Here is a 25,153-nt window from a genome sequence, read left to right as displayed (position 1 = left end):
GAGAAAGACAGGAGAAACCAACACCACATAGGCAATCACACATGGTGGAAATTAGAAAGCATTATATAGACCTCACTTTCTGAATTTCTAAAGTAAAACATGAGGTTAAATGTGGGAACAAATTTTGAGCTCACTTCTGCGTTATTTCATTGAGGATTCCATATTTGTGCCTGTGCTGCTCTTTGGGGGCATTAGGATGTCCTTCATCAAGGTCTACTGTTTGCTTTGTTTGTGGTCTGCAACTTATAACCCAATTATAGTTTGCTGGTTTTCTTGAAAAATGAGAAAATAAAAGAAAAAGAAAAAATGAAAAGAAGGGGGAAAAAAGGGAAAGGCAAAGGAAAAGAAAAATAAAAAAGAATGAAAAAAAAGGACAAGAAAAAAAATGAAAAAAGAAAAAAAAACCAAAAAAGATTAGAAGAAAAAGAAAAAAAAAGAAAAAAGGAAAAAAAAAAGGAAAAAAGAATTGTTGAAAAATAACTTGGAGAGGAAAGCTGAGATGAAGCCAGGCAAGGAAAGGCAAAGAAAAACAAAAGATAATAAAATGAAAGGGGGGGGAAAGGAAAAAGGTAAAGCAGTTGTAACTTTTCTTCTTAAGAGTTTTCATGGTGCTTGTGAAATGTATCACAACCTAACTGTTGACCTATTACAACTGCTTGTAGACCTCAGCCAAAAATTCTGATACTGATACAGCAACATATAATCTGTTCAATCTAAAAATAAAGACTGATACTTAGAAAATAGTGCAAGATTAATTTATTTACAAATATTTCAGCCAGTTATATTTTAGAGAAACTTTTTTTCTGAAGACTGAGGAAGAATAAAAACATAATTCAGAAATTTTAGACACATTGATCAGAAATTTTAGACACACTGATGCTTTGCTTGTTCCTTGGAGGTATTTTTAGTGTTGGCTTTTCCTTTTCTGGAAGCTTCTAATGTAACAATACCTTACACCACAGTGCTGATACAGGGATCAGTGATTCATTAAAAGCTAATCCATGAGACATTAGGTTTACAAGTGTCACAGACACATTAGATTTGAGAACAAGGAGGGACACAGTGGTGAAAGGATTGTCAAATATACAGAGAATATCCCCGTGAGTGGGTACTACCATTAGTTTTGCAAGAAAGCATTAGTTCTGAAAATTAATTTCATATGTGTAATTACTGGAAACAACTGTTTAGGACGTGGTATTATAGCAAGTTAGACTGAAATCAGTCAAAAGATGTTTTATTTATTTTTTGCCATTTGAAGTTTAAGCAGCACTCCTTATATTTAGAAATCCCTGCATCTGTAAAAAACCCACAAATATCACGTATATCTAATCAGTCTAATGATTCTAATCAGTCTAATAACTCAGCTATCTTCACTTGCACACAATGTACATAGAGCTCTTCAGACTAACTCAGGGTTACTTCACTGTGAATGCCAGTCAGGTATCTACAGGGTTTGATATAACCTTTATAGAAAGAGAAAATGGAAGAAACTCCTTTACTTTTCCTCCATGGATAGTCGGTAAAGATTCTCGCCCAAGAACTCGAGCCTCTCCCTTTGCTCCAGGTCCTGGTACAAGCCCTTGGGCACCTTGCTCAGGCCGTAAACCAGGCCGAACAGGCAGCCGGCGATGGAGCCAGTGGCCGCGCTCTCCCCTGCAGGTTTAAGCACAATTGCAGTGGTCTCTTAGTGTCACCTTCACACACACAACCAAAAACTGCCCTGCCTGGAGGAGGGAGCATACCACACTGATGGAGCACGGTGGGGGCCTGTCGGGTCAGTCCTAAAGGCTAAGGATAAAAGTAAGAGCGCAGTGCCAAGGCAAGCACATGGAGATGCCACTGTGGTGTGCACTCCTGGGCTGGGAGCTCACTTGGTTTTGGGAAAACCTACCCCAGCACAGCAGCTCTTGCAGGCAGCTAGCATTGCTAAGAACAAAGCAGGGAGTAATAGTTTTATGGGTGAGTACTATGCAACAAAGGTTCTGGACTGGAGAGTGTCCCTTCCCTCCTCACAGCACAGTGCAGGCTCTAAAACACCCAGCCTTGCTGAGGAGCACTGATGCTCTGTGCAGGCAGTGCCTGTGGGTCTGTGCCTGCCAGGGTCTGCAGTGGGCGACTGAGCTCTCACCACTGTGCTGGGGCAGGTGAGAGACTCGGAGCTTCTGCAAAGGGTCCACCCCACACAGGGAGGGAGTGTGTAATTCAGGGTTGGGGTCCTATCCCCCAGCTATGCTGGCCCTCCCAAAAGCCCAGTAAGATTTGTCTGCGAATAAGAAAGTTCTCTCTCACAAAGTTGTAGAAGTCCTTAACTGTGCGCCTCCAAGTTCTGGATTTTATTTGGCTGGCATTTGTTTGGGTGCTGCATTATTTTTCTCCCTTACTTGGTTTCATTACATGCAGCTAAAAAGTTGTTTGGCGAAAGGTGCTCATGTCTGTCAGCATCTGCCAGCCCTTTAGAAAGCTGTACTGAACTTACTCCTCATGCACCTCTGGCAGAACCATGAGAAGTAGATGGAGCAGCACTTGAAAAGCCCTGTAAATGGCTTGTGTGGCAGCTGCTGCCAGAAGAACGGGGTTTAGAGGCTGAAACCAGACATGAGAACGTCACAGACAACATGGCAGATTGGCCAACAGAGGCAGCTGACAGCCATGAGGGCTCTATCCCGGCCCTGGCGAAGGAGCAGGGGTGGGAGGCACAGGGGACCCTCACCTCCATGGAACATGGAGCGGTTGCAGAGCTCTGTCCAGTCCCCACCACAGCCCATCAGGGCGTCGTACGCGATCATGGGGGCGTCGTGGCCTCGTCTTCCCCCCCGGCCTTCGGAGCTCCAGCGCCGGTACGTCTGTGGGAGAGACAGCGCTGGCAGGGCAGGGCAGGGCAGAGCAGGGCAGGGCAGGGCAGGGCACAGGAGCTGCAGCGTGGGGCACGGGAGCTGCAGCGTGGGGCACATGAGCTGCAGTATGGGGCACATGAGCTGCAGCGTGGGGCACTGGAGCTGCAGGTGTGAGCACGGGAGCTGCAGGTGTGAGCACTGGAGCTGCAGGTGTGAGCACTGGAGCTGCAGCGTGGGGCACGGGAGCTGCAGCGTGGGGCACTGGCCCCACCAGGCTGGCATCTCCCTGGCTGAGCAGGAACAGCTCGTTGGCTGGGAAGGGCAGCAGGGCTGTGCTGCGGCTCCTCCGGCGCAGTACAGGATGAGCCCCAGCAGCAGCTCCAGCAGCCCTGGTGATGCCTGAGGTGCCGGTATAAGCCTGCACTCCAGCTTAATGCACTAGGCCAAGAGGCTGGTTTAAGCAAGCCAGAAATGCCAAAAAGTAGATCAAGACAGATTTCAAGCTCACAACCTAGAAATTCCTTATCATATAAAAAATTATGGTTGGTAAGGACATGTTTGTCAGTCCTCTTACCGTCTGTGGGAATATTCTCAACTCCCCTTGTCACATGTTTGCAAATGTTTCAATTAGCCAAATTTTCATGGTGGGGTGAAAATGTTCTGATCCAGTAATTTCTTTCAGGCCATAGGTTCAGACTATGTAATTCAAGCCCCTTTCTCTGTCTTTTTCTCGCCAAGCCTTTTCTCTCCTCTTCTAAAACCAGTTGTTGAACAAAAGGGAAAATAATTTGCAAATGTAAGAAACAGTTCTTCCCCAGGAGAAGAAGACAGAAGAAAGAACTCCAAATCCACAGTTTGGAGATTTGCAAAGGAAAATTTGATTTTCTCTAGAGCAGATACCACCAGCCCCAATTCCCCAGATTATCTCAACGCGAATAAATTTATAGTTTAAAAATATCATCCTGTTAAGAAATGGGCAGCTTTATTTCTTGAAATTTAACTTACATCATGGTAAGTTGAATGTTGCTGGTTGGCTGGCTCGGCTTCTGCAACATGTGTGAAGGGTTAGCATTTCTCTCTGTTCACCTGAGCTATTTAATACTTGGTTGAGGTTTACCTACACATACATCAAACATGGCAGAGTCGGACAACAGCTTCACTCTATTTTTCTTTTTTTTTTTTTTTTTTTTTACAATTTAGATACATTATTTATGCCTTTATGCTATCCTCTGCCCCATGCATATTTCCAGCCCTATTGCTGCAGTTTGGATGCTGGTGGAGCAGCACAGATGCACTTTCAATGCTACCAAAGGCAGGAGGGCTCAGCATGGAGGGGCTATTCTGGGTGTGTAGCCAGGCTGCTCAAGTGTCACTCCAGTTATTCCTCCTCATCCCTGGTGCTCTGCACATGTCTGATGTCATCTCGCCTGAAAAAGTTTATTGCAGATAGCTGTCCTGGGACTGAACCTGGCAGGACTTAATTGCCCCAAGGCAGCACTTCCCAAACTGCTTCATTCTCCTTTCAGCCTCAGTGCCTTTGTGCAGCCCCGTGCTGTGCTGTGGCACCAGCCCAGCTTCCCTTGGATGGGCCAGCAAGGACTTAGGACTTGGATGGTGTGCTAGCATGCACTCTCCTGCTGAAGGCACTGAGCTGCTGCCAAGCCCAGGAGGTAATTCACATGTCCTCTCCTTGCTGTCAACCCCTGCCACCAGTGATTACAGCTGCTTCTGACTTCCCCACCCTTCAAGAGCTGACTCCCTGCTGGCTAGCACTCCTTTTCCATTCTTTTTTCCCCCCCTTCTTTCTGGTTTCTTTCTCACTGTTGGTTTAAGCAACTCCATCTTAAGGGAACAAGGTCCTTATAAACAATTGTCCTGGATGGCTTTGGTTTTGTTCCTCCCTCGTTTTGTAGCACATTGTGTCCATCAAAGGAAAGTGAGTCAGGTGAATATTTTGTTTGCAGAACCAAGGCTGACCCCACGTGTTGAGCAATGTCTGCCCATTCACCATGTATCTAACATCTTCCAAAGGCATATCACTGAAAAATTATATATAACAGCCTACAGAGAATGTGGCTTTTGCTGCTAAGCATTTCAAGGTATGATTTATTTTTGGGAGGGAAATTGCCTTTGAAAGATGCTTGGATCAATCCAAGCCACATTTGAGGGCTTCACTTTCACATACAGCTGGCACTGTGCCTGCAGAAAGGTGCACCTGGCCAAGCAGGAACCTGCATGTGGTGACCTGTGGGCAAGGGTTGTGCCAGATGCTGGTGCTCTATTAACTGCATGTGGAAAGGCAACTGGCTGTATTCCCAAACACAAGGGGACAGCTAGTCTGGAGGGAAGGCAAAGGGAGGGCACTCCTGGGAAAAAGGCAGGCAGAAGGGTTACCTCCTCCTCATCTATTCTTTCCATAGCTATTAGCACCCTAATGAAGTGTCTTGACTTCTGCCAGGCTATGATCTCTGCCTGATGAGGGACTTTGAAGGTCAAGCACCATTTTTCCTTTCTTGTCAAAATACATAGCTCAGTAGGCCAAAATTGTTGGGCTAGAGTAATGAAGGTAAATTTTGCTTCTGCTTTAGAAATTCATACAGTTCTCTCTTGAAATGATCATGGGGAATTACTGTTTGGTTTAATCTCTCCTAAAGCTTTGCGGAGACTCCAGTAGTACTGGAAGGAGTATAAAACTAGTAGCAAATTCCTGTCATTGAATTAGTAAAATAAACCTGGAAATGAATATTCTTTCTATTTAGAGTGAGCAACTTGTTATTATCCACAGTCAGACTTCCATAGGCACCTTTCATTGCACAGATAATCACCTAAAAATACACAAAGTGACTTGTAAGCATAGAACTATACTTACATAATCTGGAAAAAAGGGATTGATTTATGGCAAAAGGTGTCAAGAACCACATACTTAGTGCTTAGCTGCTAAGTGGAGAGCTTTGAGGGGTGCCAGCCCATATCAGATAGCTGTAAACAGCAGGGAAGAAGACACATTATTTCTCTCGAGTTAAGAAGATATAACCAGCAAAGAAAAGATCATGTACATTATAAAATAGTATCTCATGGAATGTGGTGAAACACCATCTCTCAAGACACTTAAAACTAGCTTGGCACAGCCAGGTTGGCAGTGAATCAATCACTTGGGATGTCTATCTTCTGCTTGAAGGACCAGAAAATCATAGACTGCTTTGGATTGGAAGAGACCTTTAAAGACCATTGAGTTCCAATCCCCTGCCATGAGCCGGACACCCTCCACTAAACATGACCAAATCCAGCTTCTAATACCTGGGGGTATTTTTGTCAGACTCTGGCCACAGCTCTGTTAGGCTTTGATGTGAGAGCCCCAGGCAGGAGATCTGCCTTTTCCACCCTCAGATAGCCATGGCCCATATTTTTTACCTGCTCTGGATACCAGACCATTAAGCCTGCCTCTCTGCACTGTTTTCTCCCATTGCAGCAAACTCAGGGCTGGTGGTAACTGCTTTTCTTTTAAGGTAACACATACCTGAGTTTCTTTCTTGAAATAAAAAGATAATTAAAAATTAAAAAAATATATATTTCCTGACTACTCTGGCAGCGGAATCAGTTGAAAAATAGTGGTGTATCTCTTTGAAAATACCTCTGTTGGTTGAGAGCCATCCCAAGAACTTTTGGAAGTTGCAGTTACCTTTTCTCTCTCCTCTGCATCATAGTTGGCTGGAAAGGCAGGTTGATTCTGGTTTTCCTCCATGATTTCTCTCTCCTCCAAATAAAACTGCCACTTGGCTTCAAAGTAAAACCAGTGCTCTTGATATTCTGAAGGCAAAAGACATTAATGATGTAGTATTTCATTTCAAGAATATTTTCAGTTCTACTTTAACATATTTTAAGTATAATGACAGTATTGACTGACATGAAACCCCAGATATTTTACAGTAATGTACTGCATACATACTAAATATATATGGAGTGGGACATCTAATGGAAAACAGAGGATGCAATGATGAAAATTCTTCCAGAATTTTGTGCTATTTTAATGTAATTTAAGATATATCAAGATGAAAATTTACAAGAATTTTTGAAGAGCACTCCAAGGAAAAGATAAGAGTCACCAAAAAGAAAATAATCAATTCTTTGTCAGTTTTTATTCCTTTACTATGTTTAAAGAATATCTAAAAATGTTTCCACATCATAAATACAATTTGTCACCTACCTCAGTTATCAATTTTTAATTGCATAAATTCTCCAGTATTTCTGTTCTCTTTTCATGGCATTTATTGTGTGATCATTCAGGAAAAAAACCAGATAGGAAAGTCCAAAATTCTCATTTGCATATATTATAATACATATCAAATGTAGCAAAAGGATGAATAACACACACATATGCTACCTGTGCCCATAGAAATTAGCCTTTTTAAATAACCATATGTCTTTCTCCTTTTTTTTCTGTCCCTTTGAAAAGCGAAATCTAATCATGCTTAATGTTCCCCATGTAAATAAACTTATTTTATTTTGTTTATTTTCAAGCCAGTGCTCTGGTTCACTCTTTTTATAAAGGCTTAGAAAGGCACCTAAGTCAGCCACACTGGACTGTTAAGCACATACACATCTACCTGCCTGCATGAGGCCTGAGGGAAACCCTACCTGACAAGCTGAGGGGGGTCAGGAGTTGGGGAACAGTGAGGTGGCCTGGATGGCTAAGTATGCCAAGGCAAACTAGCAATTTGGGTGTAAAGTAAAATTTAACATTCCCAGTTTTTCCCTGTCTCTCTCCTGCTTGGCTGCTCAGTGGCTGAGAAGAACACACCCAACCAAACCATTCCCCTGAAGGTTGATTTACTTCTTTTCCTAAAATGCCACAGTGGTGTCTTTCTTTGGCAATTAAGATCTTTAAGAGGCTTTTTTGTAAAAATCCTAGCTACTTTGTAGTACCTGATATTTTGTGAAAACAAAGTAATAATTAATTTCATTTCCAGTATCACCTGGAAATGTCCAGCTGCCCTTTTTCTATGAACCAGCTTTGTTTCATTTCAAAGAAACCATTCACCAGAACCCTAAAAAGGGTAGGTGTTTACAAAAACAGAGTGAAAGAGCATTTACAGCCACCAGGCCAAGGGGAGAATCTGGATGTATATATAGCATCTAGAGGAAAACAAATGTAAGGAAAGCAAATGTAAACTATCAACACCCACTACAGCAGCTGGTTATGACAGTTTTTAGAAATGTGAGTGGCCCAACCTGTCTCTTTCTTTTTTGTTGGCTTTTTGTTTGCTTATTTGTGGGGGTTTTTCCCCTAATTCCCCCATGACAATAAACCATAAATGCCTCAAAACTGAATGTTTTCTATATAGCACCTTAACAAGCAAGGTGCTTGTTTCACAGTTTCAAAAATAGAGGGATCAAGCAGCTGAAGGAGATTTTTGTTGGGTGTAGCATGGTCAGAATCCCATGTCACTAACCCTAGCAAGGCTCTGCACCATCCCTTGAGCCCAGTCGAGGTGATGGTCACATTCAGGTCCATGGAATGATCTGGCCAGTAATTGCAACTGCATATCAGAGAGGGCTGTAGAGTCGAACTCTCTGTGACATGGATAACAAACTCTGTTTGCTATTCATGGGGGATAATATAGCTAAAATAGGATTTTCTAAAACTGGAGGACTCTGTTTGGCAGGATTTCTTTGCAGCACATCTCAGCAGCCAAGGAGCTTAACTTTAATGCAGGACACTTTTCCCATTACCAAAATAGGATGAAGCTCAACAATACAGGCGCTGGCTGGAGGGCATGCCTCAGGAGCCCAGCACACATACCTCCACACAAGGGGTCCTGCTCGGCTGGAGTGACAGGGACCTGCTGCAAAGCCACTGCAAAGCTGGAGCTCGTTAATCCTGCACCTGCTCCTCATGGGTCTCTGCTAAAAAAATCCTGGTGTGCAATGAAGCACAGATGAAAACGCAGGGTCTTTCAGAAAGCCTTCCTGGGGCTCCTTTCAGATTTTAAAGCAGCAGCTTTTCTTTGGGGGTAAGTTTTCATTTCTGAGTGCTCTTGAGTAAAGATTTCTATAGGATTCAGTCTTTCTCAATAGCTGTCCCTTAATCTCTTACCTTGATGTTTCAATGTAAAGATACTTGTCTGTCCATGGCAGGTCTCACCATCACAAACATCACTTCCAGGCAAGGGGGGACTAAAGTACCTTTGCCCCAAAGACCACATACATAGCAATAATAAAGTGGTAGTATCAAGTTCAGTAGTTGGGTGACACTTAGTTGTTTAAAACAAAGATACAAGAGATTGTATCTTAAATATTTGTTCCGAAAAGCAGCAAATCAAATTGAATTGTGGTCAAAAGTTAACTCTTGGTCAGGAGGCATCTGCAGGTGAAATTTTCCTGGCAGGATGAGGAATGTCAGTGGTTTTCCTTAAGGAAGATGTTGAACCGCACTAATTGATGGAAAGCAGCTGAATAATTAATCTCAGCAGTTTGCCTAATAAGCTGCTAAATATAATTTCCTTCCTCCCCCCCGCCCAGCAATCTCTGAAGATTCCCTAAAAATAAAACTGCAGTAGAGCACGGTCATTGCTATTTTGCTTTGTATTTTTGCCACCAATACACCAGGCAACTAACTGGTGGTAGAAGAAGGTGGCACCACCTGTGAAGAGCTTACTTCTCTGAGCAGAGAAAGCATTGGAGGACAACCTTTGGAGGGAGGAGAGGGGGTGAAGCAACAAGATGTAAAGACTAGGGAGTGACATTTCTTCAGTGCCTTTCCAGCTAAAGATAGCTTTAAGAAAATAAACATTTGATCCAGACTTGGTACCTGCCATGTGACGAATGGTCTTCTTACAGTATTCTTCAGCCATGGGCACAACCTTCATCATCTCTCTTCCCCACTGTGCAAGGGGTTTCCCTTGTATTGCATATGCCACAAAGAGAGCTGTGCAAAGGGACCCTAAAAAACCTGGAATTCACAAATAATGAGGATTACCAGTGTGCATCTGTGCTGTACAATCCTTTTTGTCCTTGTTTTTCCTCTTAAAATCACCAATGGAATGCCTCGTGGCTGTCAGGTAGATTAACAAATGTACCAACCCATCTCTGCCTGACTTGTGGCATGTTGAGATTATTGGCTAATGAATGCTGCCCGTTGGTTTGCAACTTAACTTACATAGAAGGGAGCTTCTGTTCTCAGGGTGTAATGTGATAGAAATGGAGGTGGGGGTAAAAAATAAACATCGTTTACCAATGGGATACTGAAAATCTTCTAATTGAAGTCACATGAAATAATTGACTTGTACAAAGTGATTCAATTACAGGCTATATCAGCTTGTTTACAGCATCATCCAGCCCAAGAGTGGTGGTTGCTAGATCTAACACTATTTCTGGCTCATTTGAATCTAAGGGAACAAACCTATGTCCCCTTAGAAGAAAGAAGAAATTGTCCAAGAAACACATGCTGGTATTCTACTTTAGTTACAAATATTTCAACATTTTAAATATTACAAATACTGTGACTGTTGATGGGCACTCAACACTTCCATAACACCAGAAACAGTTGGCTCATTTCTTGCATTTACTTGTGCTCTTCGCATTCTGTCAAGAGCAAAAAACCAACCTGATGCAGTATGTAAAAGAAGCTTAAGAAAACCAGTCAGTCATTTAAATAAATCTAAGCTGAGCAAAGTATTGATGCAGGTGCTTTTCTTGGTGCATGGGTCCAAAAGCATTCACTCATGCATAGAGGTAATCATGAGTTTTGTGTTTTGCTGGTGGTAAAACAAAATTATCTTAGGAGGTGACAAGCCCAGATGAGGGGATTACTGATCCCCTCTGCCACAATACTTGCAATACTGGGTCAGGCCCAAGACATATCCAACTTGAGTCCCATAGATGTTTCTGTAAAGCATAACAGCCCGTGTAGACCCAGCCCAAAGGGCCTCATTCAGATAGGCAGCATCTAGCCCAGATGCCACAAAGATCCTTGAGGGCCTCATTTGCAGTGAAGGTGGCAGCAGAGGGATTAGAATGTGAATCTAAGGGCTAGCAGGGGGCAGTGGGACAGCTCACTCAGAGGGTGGCAGAGGCTGGGGTGTGTCCTGAAGGTTTTCCAGGGGCTGGCAGTCTCCTCCTGCCCGCTCCCCAGGCTGCCCACCCACTGTTGCTGTTGCCCTGCTGGCCCTACTCACGGCAGCCCTCACACAGCCTGCTGCTCCTCACTGGGGAAGAAGCACACCCAGCCAAGGTGTCTGCCTCTGGAAGACAGAGGGAACCCCAGAGTGAAGTGATTTGGCTTCTCCATTCCCCAGAGCAACTAGGCTAGTTTTAGGGGCCATTCTAATTACACAGCTTGTTTGATTTTGACAAGACAGTCTCTTTGCCTGTCTCATTTGAACACAGGCATACCCGCGGACTTTGCAGCTGCCTGTAGCATCAAGGTCTGAGGCTTCACTGTGCATAACATGGGTATTTCCTTTGTCTGCTTGCTTCAGTTCCAATTGACACACCGGTTGGGTTTTCTGAGTTATGAGGATCATAAGTGGCGTTTCCTTTACACATTTCAGGATGGCAGTGAGGTGCACATGGCCCTTCCACCCCTCTCCTTCCTTCCTCCCTGCTGTGCTACTTGTTCCTTTTCCCAGCTGAAAACTCTCTAGATGTAATTTCTCACTGTATGGAAGGTGTCTGACAAATTGGATCCTCCTTGCTGCCATTTTCTGGGTCTCACAAGCCCTTTCTGACATGATGGATGTAGACTACAAGCAGTCTTATGGCTGCTAATGCACCACGGACTTTACATACCAGCCTTTCTCTTTTGTTTTGAATGCTTTTCCCCTAATTTTATGGCATCCTGATGGCTTTTCTGACTGCTTCATAACAGTGGGCATGTTGAACATGTCATCATTCATTATGGTTTTATTTATTGCTGTTTAAAACAGACAGAATGAATACATGTTTACATAGCATAAAATTATCAAAATGACAGACCTGAATATTAGAAACCACATTAAGTCTGCTTATTTAGTTTTTGTTTAGAAAATGTTTCAGATTGTATCCTAATGGGTTTTTTGGCATAATACCTTTACTTACAGTGATTGGATATGACATAACCTACCAAGAGAAAAATGTTATTTTCCCCTGAACCATATATTTGCATGGTAACAGTGAGTCATCTAGATATACATGAATCCTAAAATTTGATCGGGGCAATTAACATGAATATGCTTTGGACAAGGCAGGTTATGTTTACATACTGGGATTTTAGGAGAGAAAACAACTATGCTTGAGGATGCTGTTGGCATAGTATAGAAGCAAATATATAAGCCTATATAAGTAATATACACATGTATGTATTAACCAAGCAAAGTTCAAACTGAGGCCTTGAAGCCTACAAAGCAGAAGTGGTTTAACCAGGGGGGTTCACAGGAGTTGTGTTAGTCTCTGCAGAAGAGCAAAGCTGCCTTAGGGGATGGCAGAGTGCAGGCATTACCTGTGGGATGGTTGTGAGTCATTCGCCCACACTCAATGCTCACTTCAATAAGTGACTCCAGCCTTTCTGGCTTCCAGTATCTCATCCCCAAACACATGGCTTTTGTGGAAGCTCCAAATCCAGAACCTAAAGTAAAAGGATAACACCATGTATTCAAAAGGAGATTGATCTCAAACAAATATACTGATAAAATGTGAAACAAGCACACTTTATTAAATCAGCTCATGGGAAGGGAACTCCTCAGGGAATGGGAAATTACTGTGCAAATGAGTTACAAATTTTGAAAGTTTCTTGCAAGGAATTTTGCTCCTCCATAGTCATTCTGGTTTTACAGGTATATTCCAATATAATCAAGTGCTATGAAGACCATAGTGGGCTCAGAAAGACGTGTGCTCTCTTGTTCACAGGATTTATTTGATCCAAACTCTCATCTCATCTTCACTCATTTTTGGCTGACACTGCTGTTTTGCTTGCTCCAGGTACCCACACCAGAAACAGAACTTTGAGAAACAGATACATTTCCCCCCCACCCTTATTTAATAGTTGTAAACACACAATTAAAACACTTTATATGCACTTCACAGTTCACCTCTCAATTTTAATGCATGTTTCATCCTGGAGAGCCTCACCAGTTGCTGCTACATACAAAAATAATGTGCCTAAAAGAAACTAAAGGCTACTGAGCCAAATCCTACAAAGTTAGGCAATGTCAGAACTGAAGTTTCCCGTGCAACCTGAAATTAGTGCTTACTGTGCTACAGCCTACACTTATCAAGCTTGGTCTTGGGAACCTCCACCTCTGTGTAGCACAAAATTTGTTTATTGAAGAGCTAATTCAGAATTTCTTTTACTCCTTAGCACTGAATGTGTGATCCCAGGTGTTCAACTTTTAAACACTTAATTGAATGGAGTTAAACTTACTAATGAGTTTCTCTGCAAGTACTTATCAGAGTAATTTTAGGATCCCAGAGAAGTTTTAATGAGCTTATCTTCACCAGGCACCAGTGAAGTGATTATCTCCTCTTTGCAGCTGGTGAGCCAATGCCCAAAAAAGCATTAACTCATTGCAGGCAACCACCCTGAGATGAGTAGGCCTCTATTTTTCAAGGTACTTGGCATTTTTCAGCACTGTCTTTTCTCAATCACACTTCCCAGTGACCTTGGGAATAGCTGAGAGCAATCAGCATTTCTCTTCTAAGTTCCTGTAAGATAAGGGGCATATTTATGCTACCTAATTTTAGCTTATGTGAACCTGCATTAGGAGCCCAATCTCCTTGTCCTTCCCAGCATGGAGAAAGGCAGGATGTCTATTAGTGTGTATGATGGCATAGTAGGAGCAACCTGGGGGCCGGAGTGAATTGAAGCAGCAGATGCCGAGGTCACAGCTTTCAGTCACTTATCTGGAGAAGGGCCCTCAGCTGCTCCACTGGGCTTTGTCTGCTGTGACAGCAGCAGGGGCTCTTTTGGAACACCTCTTGCCATCAAGCCTCATGCCAAGTGGCTCCAGCTGCAATGTCCTGAGATTATGAGTGTGATCCAAGTGGAGTAGTGGGGGTGGCAGTGAGATCGACTTCAAACCAAACTGAAATCTGAGCCAAACTAACATAAACCACCTACTGGCATTTCCAGGTGCAATATCTGAATTTCCCTCTTAGGAAAAGAGTTCTTCCTCTCCCCTAGAGCAGCTATCCAGGAGCAGATAAAACTGTCTGCCTAGCCCATAGATCACATAGAAACAACAAGGAAGAGTTAGGAAGGAAATCCAGTCTTCCAGGGCACCATCAACTGGGAGAAATATCTCCTGCTTTCAAGACCAAACTCTTAATTTAATCATCTGCTGCCATAGGATAGCAGATGGGAGTCTTCACTATGCAGACCTGGTTTCACCAAAGGACACAGTCCATGCTGGTTATCCAAGAGGGGAGACTCTTGCACTACACTGCTAATTAAATAACATCTCTCAGTATATCTGAAGTGGAAGATGTACTACAGGGATCCAACTGCTGTTCTGGAGGAGGTTGTCTTTCCCACTTCATTGCATTCCCACAGTCTGGGAAGTTCCATTAAAACCTTCTGCAGAATTAGACAAGTAAACTTGGCAACAAAAAATTCCATCACATGGAGTAACATTAAACCCAGACAGAGCTTCAGGGAGCTATTTCCCATGTTTCACATCTACCATTTGAACTAAGGACACAAGGGACAGCAAGATAGCAAGATAGTCCAAGCAACAGGGGTGACACATGTGACAATGTAAGGACTGTCCTCCATTATCAGACCAAAGGTCAAGCCACCTTATCATGTCTGACAATAAAGAGGATACTCAAGAAAGAGTAAAAGAGAAGTACAATGACATTATCCCTTTGTACGAACTAAGCTGCTGACAATTTGTCTCCCTGATCCAGGAGGCAGCTGGCTATTCATCTTTCTGCTTAAAAGCTCTTGAAGGATTTCCCCTGGGTGAATTTGCCCAGCTCATTTTCGAAGTCACATGAACTGTAGCATCTGTAAATTGACATTGGAAAATACTTATGCAGCTTATGTAGATGTTGTGTGAAGTCTGTTTTCTTTTGTTTGTTTGTTTTTTGTTTGGTTTTTGTTTGGTTTTTTTTTGTCTTGCTTTGAGCTCATGACCTCTAAGTTTCAATAGAAGTTCCTAGTTGCTGTCCTGGAGGAGACTGAATTTTTGCTGTACCTATCCATGTTTCCCAGTTATTTTCCTTTTAATTTCTGCACTACATAATTTTTTTTTAGTATATTATACCTCAGTGTGATTTTCTTCACTCTACACCTGTAGAATAACAAAAATTAGGGTGATGGATGTTAAGCCCTGAAGAGGATGCGCCTTTTGTGACTACAGATTGTTCTGCTTGAAAACTTAGAGCCCAGCATCTTTATTTCCTGTGCATCTGCAGCTTCAACTTTCCCCTCACTTTCCTTGTTTTTCCTCATACTTTTCCCTCATGCTCCTCTGCCAATACCACCTGCAGAAAGTTCCCAAATACTTCTAGGAGGCCCAGAAGTTGCTTCCACAGCTGCAAATAAAGACCTCCTTGGATGCTGCAGTCTCAGCCTGAAAGACACAGGATACAGGTAGAGCCCAGCTATTTGACCCACCATTTGACTGGCCTGTTGCAGTCACTCCAAAAGCAAGTATCTGGCTCAGGGGGGTACTACTATACTCAGATTTTGGTTCCAGTTCTACAGCATCAACAATCCTCTTCTGAACAATTTGAAGTTTTGTCAATGGGTTAAAAGGTTTTCACCATGTCTCAGAAACAGCAAACTCATCTGCATCAAAACTTTAAAAAATACTCACAGACAAACAGAATCAAACACTCAATGGAGAGAATTTTAGCCTTGTGCTTATCAATGTTATAAATTGTAAACAAGCTCTTAAAATGGAAGGTGTTAGACAATCTTGGGCAGGTTTTCTGGTGGTCACAGGAATCTCGTCAGCCTCTAACATAAGCCAGGTATCTCTGCAATGAGTGTGGCAATGAGCATGACATGAGGTGGCAGAGACACATAGGGCAGTTTGACTTAGGGATTCAGTGCGCTGACTAAACCCAGAAGAATTTGAGCAGAGAAGCATCCATAAGCAATGCAAAGCTACCTAAGTCTGTGAAGGCTGGCACATGAATTAGTGCTGGAAGCAAGATGAGATAGAATGCCCACAGCAAATCAGCCTTTTGGTTCCAGCCCATCCAAAATATAACCTGACTTCTAGGCATCCAATCCCAGGCATTCAATGCCTGTGGCATGTTTTTGCCTCAAGAAGAATTTTGTGCAAATTCAATTAAAAGTTAATTATGTCCCATAGAAGGCAGAACATCTCCACTTCAGGTTCTTGTGCTCTCAGGGTAAAAAAAGGCTTCCTGAAATGTTCCAAATCCTTGTTTGTCAGACCAGATGGAGAAGGTGGCTTTAACCTGTGAGATCTCAAGGCAGGAATTAATTTTAGAGTCTCCTAGCCCAGAGTATCTTGAAAGCAGAAAGTCCATGGAAAGCTGGGGAGGAGGAAGGCTGAAAGAAAAGTGGTAGCTCCAACACTGCAGTGGACCAGGAAACAGCCATACTCAACTGCTTGTCAAACAATGTTAGGAGCTATTTGGGGCCAACAACAGCTCCCACAATTATTTTCCCCAAATTTTATCCACTGTCAGTCACAAAACACATGACAACTGCCAGAGGGGTGCTTTCTCATATCTGGCTGGCTGATAGCAGGGTGGGAAGAATACACCCTTTTCACTCCCAGCAGCTGTTGTGAGGAGCAGGGAACAAGTGAGAGATGCTTTTCTTTTGGTCAGAGAAACTGGCTGCAGAGACCCAGAAACAGCCATGGCACTGTGCCACCGGGCCTTTGGCATGGTGTTGCATCAATAGGCAGTTCTGTTGAGGCAGTGTTCTGCAGTGCTCTGCACTGGCTGAGTGACACAGTCAGCAAGCTGACACCGTTTTGTGGTTGTCTGGGTCCCCCATCTCTGCTAATGGGGTGTCTCTACAGGCTTTCAAGATGAATTGCACTGTGTGTGTTTTTGTGTGCACATATCTGTGTGCATGTTATTTAACTTGAAGTGGAAATTTTATTCATTGTAGACATAAATGATCATAAAGAGAAAGAAAGAGAGGGGTCAGGCATATGTAAAACAGGGTAGGAAAATTAGGAATTATCAACAAAACAATCATAGCTGTTAGCAGGGCATCCACATAGAGAAAAGTCTCTGCTTTCCCTCCAGTGAACGTATTGGTGCTTAGAGCAATTTTACAGGCTTGGCTTTTTGTTTCACATCTGGTGTGACTGAAAAGATTCAAGTCTAAAAATGTTTAAAGGAAAAATGGCAGAAAATGTTTCTTAAAATAACCATTAAACTCAAGGACAAAGATCTGGACCCTGAGGCACAGAGCCAAGAACAAAGCCTCTTTAAATAGATGTTAAAGAGGGAGGGGTTTGCTTACAAGAGGACACAGTGCCCTACAGGAGGAATTCTTGGCAGATCTCTCATCATCCTCAGGCGAACATGGAAACGTTTCAGAGGTAGTGGCCTTTGATGTTGGGGGGAAAAGGAAACAATTTCCATATAGCCACAAAGAGGGAGAGCATGCATTATCCTAGGCAGGCCCTCTACCAGGAAAGCAGTACCGTACCCTTTTCATTGAAGGGCGTGTGCCAGGCCAGAAGGTGGTTGTCTGGTTTTAACTCCCTGCAGCCCTCGATGGTGGCGGGGTCCGGCCGCCTGCCCGTGAGCTTGTCCACAGCATCCACATAGCGCTTCACCAGCTCCCGGTACAGGTCTTCCAAACACCAGTAATCTGCTCAGAGGAGGCAAAAGAAGGTTGTTGTGTGAAGGCAGAAGAGCAAAAATAAACCACAGATAACATGCAAGCAAGCTCACTGTGCATTTGAGAAATATTCCTGTTTCCACTTCCAATAGACCGAGTCACGTTTCTGGTGCCTCTGTGACATTTTTACACAACATGACAGCGGGCTGGAGGGAGAATGGGCTTGACTCTCAGTTCTCATCTTTCCCTCCTTTCCTTTACACATTTAATTCCTTCACTGTTCTGATGAAGCATTCTTTAATCAACAGTATCTGCTGAGGACCTTTATTTAAGCTCTGTGGTGTGAAGTCATTACAGAGATGATGAACTCTCAGCTGACAGCGTGGCTGCCATGAGGAATGGGTAAAGCCAACTATGCCTGGCTCAGTCCCTGCCTATACAAACCTGAATCCAATTTAAAAATTAAAGCCCTTTTTTTTTTACCACATTACAGAATCTCTTTAAGAGATATGTATGACTAGATACAAAAGCAAATTGCTATTTCCTTTTAAAAATCTGTGTTATAAGTATTTTGTATAAAATTTGTAGGTCTTTCATGCAGGGATCCAAATATCTTATAATATCACAGTGACGTTTTTAAAAAGATACTATAAAAATCAGTAAGAGCAGTAAATCCCCACTGCCTGAAGGCAGTTTCCAGTACATGAATTTCTCTCTGTAATAAATTCACTAACAACATCTGTTTATAGATTATTTTTACCAAGTCCTACAGTCTTGCCTAAGGAGGAGCCTTCCCTCTGTTAAACATAGACTGTTCAGTATTGCTGCTTCTCTCAGCTGATGTTATCTGTTGTTGGTCTTGAAGAATCCTGCCCTTGTCTTGTGTCAAGGAAAACCTTCCACTGGGACTTATTACAGCTTATTACAGCTGTGCAATCACTGGGAACAGAGGCCAAAGGGTTTTATCCACTTATATATTTTCTGCATACTTAGAGAAATCCCATTTAATACTTGGCTAGTTGCACAGGTTGAAAGACACAGAAGGGGAAGTTCTTCTAAAAATATCTTCATTTTGTCATAGATGGTGAATTCTAGAAATCCAATTTTAACTTAGGAGAAAGTTTGGAGTTCCAGAAGCAAGAGACATTCTGAAGTACCAGTTATGGAGGCAGACAGAAAAGAAGATGAAGGGTAGAAAAAAGATTCCTCTTCTTTCACATAAAATAATACCCTACCAATTACACTGGCCATCCCACATATAATCCTTAAGAAACAAGACACTTTCAGGCTGCCAGCTCTTTCCAGATTTAGGAGTCAGGTGTCACAGTTTATCCAGATGGGAGCCAGGGGCAGGGATTACTGCCTTCCAGCTCCTGCAGAAACCTTGTCCCCAGAGCACAGAGTCCTTGTGGTCCAGCACCTCCAGGCTGTTCAAGCCCTCCATGGTTCCCATGCCTGGAGCCAGATTGCTGTCTCAGCCATCAATAGGATGGGTTCTTTCTTTAGAAGTGAACTTTTATTTTTTGTTAACCCATGCGTAAGCAAGAGAGGAAAACAACAATGCTTTTGTTGTTACCCAGATAGTTTCCCTGTGTTTGATGATGCTGTCCTTGTTCCTCCCTTATAGGACAGACTCCTCCTGGAAGCAGATGTTTTGTCTGTCCTTCATTGTCAAATCAATCTTTCAGTCAGGGAACACGGTGGATTTGGGGAGCAGCAGCTCAGTCTGCAGCAGTGCTCACCGCCCTGGTTGCTTGTAGCCATGCCCCTCCTGGGATGTTCTTTCTCCATGTAATTGCCAAAGCACTGGCCAAAATCCCTTCTGCAGGTGAGAACTGCCTTCCACTTTAACACAAGCCTGCCCCTGGCTGCTGCCTCAGCCCCAGGCTGGGAGCTCCCCCGAGGGCAGTGCCTGACAGTGACAGCAGGACTTCATGGCTTTGGGCCATGGGCATGTTCATGCCAGCCTACAAGTACCCTGCAGGTGAGCTCTGGGGAGTGCTGTGGCCAGCAGGCAGCCAGGCAGGCAAACAGGACATGCAGGGAGCAGGGCAGGGAACGACAGAGATATTTTTATTCCTTATTTCCCCTCCTTCTTCTTCTTCTTCTTCTTCTTTCTTTTTTTTTAATCTGTTTCCACAGCAGTAGGGGTAGGTCCCCAGGGTTGGTGGCAGATGCCTTCAGCCTCACAGATGTTCATCTTCTTCAGCTTCACTCTGTTGACCAGGGTGATTTAGCACCTAGGCTGGGCCATGAACGAGCCATGGGGCTTTTCTGCATTCCTCATGTCAGGAGGAGATGCTGCTGTGGGCAGGTTCTCCTTGTTTCCCTTGTGGGAAGCAGGGAGAAGGACTCATTTTATCCCACTCACCAATGTTGCTGTGAAATGAAGATTTTTTCTAAAATTCCCTGTTCCATCTTGCTGTTTCCTCTCCAGCCCATGAAAACACCTTTTTAAAATATTTGTCTCACCAGGTGAAAGAAATGAGAGAGTAGGATAAACACGGTCAATGGAAAAACTAGTTTAAACTTTTTTCTTTAGAGCAATTTACAGGCTGCTATACTTAAGAAAAGAATTATTGTTTTACTGGTGGTCTAACTGACTTGATTACCAGAAGTTGTGATTTTAGAGCATTCAATAAGGAGGAAACACATGATATGTATTTAATCATAACCTATATTCAGAAATATGCTAGTCATCTTTTTTCTTGATAGGCTGACATCTTGCCCTTATCTTTAGTATATTAGCTACCCCTTAAACCATTGGTTAGCTAATAGCCAAGTATGAAGTGTCCTACACACTCTTCAACTGATCCCTACCTGCTAAATTTAGAGCAGATTGGAAGCAGGCAGATAAAGGAGTGAAACACTAGCACAATGGAAACCTCATTGATGTGAAGGATTCTCTGCTACATTGGGAGCTTATGCTACTGGTAGCTATGCACTGTTATGAGATTTAATAAAAATCAGAAATACTTTTACAGAGATTTAAGAAAAACTGAATAATTATGAAGAGACTAAATACTGTTGAGAAGTCACAGTCTTCTGGTGTACTTTCTATGATCTTTCCAGTCTCAGAAAGCTTTAGGTTGAGGGGTAAGGTGTCAATGCAAACACTTCTCATCTTAAAAAGACTACCCCCACCTTAAAAAAAGACAAATGTTCTCTCGCAAATCACAATGATTTGAGAGAGACATCTAAAAGACATCTTAATAACCTCCACTATTGTATCAGATTTCATTATAAATACAGTGTGTTAGGATACTTTTTGGACTAAAGACATGGAACTTTCCTTATAAAACAGGTTTTTGCAGATGAAACTGTTTGTTTGAGGGGCAGCAAAGAGGAGACAGGACTAGTGCTTTTAGCCTGAAGGAGGTACTAAGGTAACTCTACTCCAGCCAGGAGTTCTGGATACAAACATGAAAAATGCACTCAGAAGAGCTCTTATCTGTTACAGAAGACTCTCTAGTGGCTATATTATTCCCTGATGTACTCCAGCATACAGATAATCTACTTGGAAATTATTTTTGTTATGCTGAACATGTGGTATTTTAGTCTTTAAACTTTAGCCAACTGTGTATCTCTAGAGAAAATATAGGAAGAGCCCCTCCACACTCCAGAAATCAAGACTCCCCAAGTTTGTGAGATGGTCACAGGATTGTGCTCATGGAGCAGCCAAACTAATGCACATTATCATTCACATAAGCAGCATTTCTGACACGCTTTCTCATGATTTCCCCAGCAATCAGGCTTATTCTAAGAAATGCAGCAGCTCCACAGTTCTGTTCCTGTGCAGACTGCGGTGGCTGTTCCTGCTGTACCTACCTGTGATGACAGCCTCAGCTGTAGCCATGTGCATGAGCGTGTTGTCACTTACTGGCCACTTGTCAGGAGAGAGCACCAGGTTCTCAAGCCCTCCAATTTCCTTCAGCTCCTGCTGGATTTTTGCGCCTAAGGCATTGTTTTCACGGGAGAAATTGCGATAACCGAGAGCATCCCCTACTGCAGCCAGAACAAGTGCAGCCTTAAATTTATCCATCCCCAAGACACTTTCCACTTTCCTTTTGCCAGAGACAGCCACCGAATCTTGATCTTCCTTTGTTCCTTTGCCTTCAACTCAGCTCCCCGGACACTTTATATCAGCCATTGTGTCACACCAAGAGCTCTCTCTATAAGGCAAGGACTTCCTTTTCTGGCTCTGCAGATGCCATCTCTTGTCTGGGACCCGCCAGAGAGGAAATATTTCATAACCCAGGGATTTTGCAGGGGCTTTGTTCAATGTAACTCTAAGACCAGACCTGGAAAAGCCTCATTTCTGCAACTCAGCTTAAAGCAAGCCAGGAGATCCGTAGCCCTACCCAGCCAAAGTAACTCTACACCCAGAAAAACAGATGCCTCCACAGGGGTGCTTATTTATTCAGCAACTTGTAAATTAATATTTTTTCTTCTGCCCATTTCTGATATGCTGAAGTCAGCCTCCCTCTCAAGGACCAGTCAGAAGTAAAGGCTATTATAAAAGCAGTTTTCCAGGCTTTGCTGTAGGAGGGATTAAGCAGTAAGAAATCTAGTGAAATGCAGATAACCTCTCCCATTTCTAAATACACCCTATGGAGGTATTTTGTTAACAACTTTCTTGTTCTGTTCCACCTAGTACAAGAATGTTCTGTTAGTTCACTGCACCCCTGGATAAACACTGAGCAAAACAGCAACTTCAATTCCATACCTCTTACTCCCTGGCAAAGAGCTACTTTTTCCTAAAGCTGAGGTCAGTTCACATTTTGACTCTGGAAGGAAACCATTTTGAAAGATGTATTGAAATGGCATCCTGTGAGTCTAGTAACATCCAAAAGACTCACAAATTGGTACTACTTTACAGACAGAAATAGAAATATAAACATTGAGAGGTAAACAGAAAGCATTGATTGACTTGACTAATTTTGATAACTTATACCAGGGGAAAGGTCTTTGTTTTCTTTGATCTTTTTCAGAGGGCAATACTAGTTGCTATTCAGATGGAAAAGGCCAGTAATGTAAAGGATGCACCCAAGACAACAAGTTAATAAGCAATAAGTTAATCATGATCTCAGTTATTAACCTGTGTAGAAATATCTCTGTACTTAATGGATTTTTAGGATGCACAGAAGCATTGCCATGCCTGCTCTACATTAGAAGAAATAAGGTGCCCAAATGGTGAAAGTAGCTTCTGTTAGTGCACTCTTGTTTTAAATAATGGGATTGGTTAACAGAAGTGCTGAAAAGGACACTGATTGTGTGTTTTCATTGCTAGAAAGTAAAATGCCACGCTGAAAAAGCCAAAAAAAAAAAAAAAAAAAAAAAAAAAAAAAAAAAAAAAAGGAGGACAATTATGCCTAAGGGACCAGAGGAGGATATGCAGGGACAAGAATCAGTGGGACATGTCCAGCCTGCTGTAGAGCTGGCTTGCCACAAATGGTGGATGCCAGCCTTGTGTGGGGCAGGGGGAACAAGCCTCATGTCTCACAACCAGGACATTTACGCAACACAGAGGTATTCTTAGAGTCACCCCTGCACTGCAGGTTGCCTCACGTTCCACGTGTCTGAAAATAAACACTAGAAATGGAAAACCAAGGCCAGAACAGCTTACAGAACACACCAGGCAGAAGCTCTGACGTTGACATCTCTGTTACAGGTCCATCCACCCCTCTGTGGCACACACCTGCTCTCTACTCCTGCATAGCATCACGGTTTGGAGGCACATGGGCATTTGAACTTGCAAAGCAAGGACAGGAGGAATCTCCTGCTGAGGCACTGTGGTGAGCTAGCAAGGGCCTCATCAGATGGAAGGTTCCTCTCTGAAAATGGGGGGCAAAGCTATTCTTAGTTTTCATTTATCTTTTCCTTCCAAATGTGGCTGGCAGTTGCACTGCCCTTTTGCCTCCCATAGACTTCACTCTGTTGCAACACAACACACTTGGCTGCTCAGAACACAGCCCAAATTAGGTATAAGGCTATAATAAAAACCTAGAGAAAATTTCAGAGAACTTATATTTTTCAACCCTGTAAAACAGAACATGCAGCAAAGACATTTTTATTTCATTTTTTAAATTACACATGATCTCTTTTTCATGGGGTACTTCTAGCTACCGTGAGCTTTCTGAGCAGAGGTAAGCTGGCCACACTAAACTACCTCTACTCCCCACAAAAGGAGATATTTTTTTGTAAAATATACCTACATGAATTAAATAGAGATAAAATACAGTAATTCCATGAAGATGGGTAACTATTCACAATTGAAAAAAAAAAAATACCTGAGCAGACCTGGCAAAACTATTTGGTAAATCATATTAAAATGCATCTTTGGTGTCTTTTCATTAGTGTATATAAGACAGCATTCAGATGGGGAAAATCCATAAAAAAAGGAATGGGAAAGCAGGACAGAAAAAAGGCTTGTCTGTGTTGGTGGCAACACACTGTTGTTTCAGCTCAACTGCATTTGAAACCCAAGGTGAGAACATGAAAGCAGCCTTTGGCAAACGTGGCTCCTCTGCCTCCTCCAGCACAGGGAAGTGCATGGATGGGTTCCAAGCCCAGGATGAGCCCGTGCATGCTACAGGCACTGAGCTCTGCTCCCAATCAAGAACTGGCAATTGGAGCTAGACTGACGCTGTGTCCACACAAACCCCTTTTAAATTAAGAGGACTACACCCCAGATGCTTCCACCATGAGTGAGTGATCCTTTGCCATTCAAAGACATTCAGCAGAGAAATGTTGTTGATTCCAAGTTCACCCATCCAAAGGACACAGAGCCATATCCTGGAAAAGTAAGGTTGCCACCAGGTGGGTGCCAGACTTCTGTCAGAGCTGCATTTTTACAACTCTTGGAGTGCAGGACTTTACTTAAGCATCAGAATCATTCCTTTAAAACACATACATTGAGATCCAGGAAAAAATTAACTTTTTAATTTTTCAATTAAAATTTTATTCAATTCTTTAACAATGGAGATGAATTATTTCCATGCAGCTTTATACCACTGCCTTGAAGGAAAGAGAATCCTTTAACACCACAGGATGGAGTTCTTCTTTACTGCCTTGACAGAAAGCTGAGGTGAAAACATGAAACCTATAGGGTTTGCCAAACAATAGAGTAGTTCGCTGCCTGGAAAAGGAGGCACAAAAAAAACCCCCATGGGAATTGGTCAAGTATATGCACCAACAAGAGGAAGTATCCCAATATTCAATCAAAATGTGAATGCCTTTAAATTTCCCCATTCTCATTAAGAGATGAACATTGCACCCACTTGTCTAAAATACAGTATTTTCTGCATGTGGTTGTAAGAGGCAGCGGCACTTGAAGATCCCTCTGTCAACAGTTCGGAACCAAAAAGTTAATTTTAGAGGTGTGCCACCTAGTTCTACCCAGCACACTGCAGATAACGAAAAGTTCAGGAAACATGTTTTGCTGAACAGGTTTGTGGTTGTAAAAACATGACACTTTTTCAGAAGGACTATTCCTTTTGGTGAGTGAGATGCTGGTTGGCATCAGCTGAGGGAAGTTACTGGTGCTGACACAAACAGGCTT

At 42.8% G+C, this 25,153-nt stretch overlaps 1 protein-coding gene across 1 annotated transcript; it reads right to left on the bottom strand.

The window, feature by feature from the left end:
- Positions 1–1,487: 1,487 nt before the first annotated feature.
- Positions 1,488–21,686, bottom strand: ADPRHL1 (ADP-ribosylhydrolase like 1). The gene is made up of 7 exons (XM_021545544.3): positions 21,421–21,686; positions 17,458–17,622; positions 12,310–12,435; positions 9,643–9,783; positions 6,514–6,641; positions 2,711–2,843; positions 1,488–1,653 (listed from the first exon to the last, which is right to left on the bottom strand). Exons 1-7 carry the CDS (start codon positions 21,632–21,634, stop codon positions 1,496–1,498), a joined length of 1,065 nt encoding a protein of 354 aa, XP_021401219.1. The 5' UTR covers positions 21,635–21,686; the 3' UTR covers positions 1,488–1,495.
- Between the last annotated feature and the right edge of the window lie 3,467 nt (positions 21,687–25,153).

This window comes from Lonchura striata, chromosome 2, assembly GCF_046129695.1.
Source record: "Lonchura striata isolate bLonStr1 chromosome 2, bLonStr1.mat, whole genome shotgun sequence".
Classification (NCBI taxonomy): domain Eukaryota; kingdom Metazoa; phylum Chordata; class Aves; order Passeriformes; family Estrildidae; genus Lonchura; species Lonchura striata.
The sequence above is the reverse complement of the archived record's forward strand: the minus strand, read 5'-3'. Positions and strand labels throughout refer to the sequence as shown.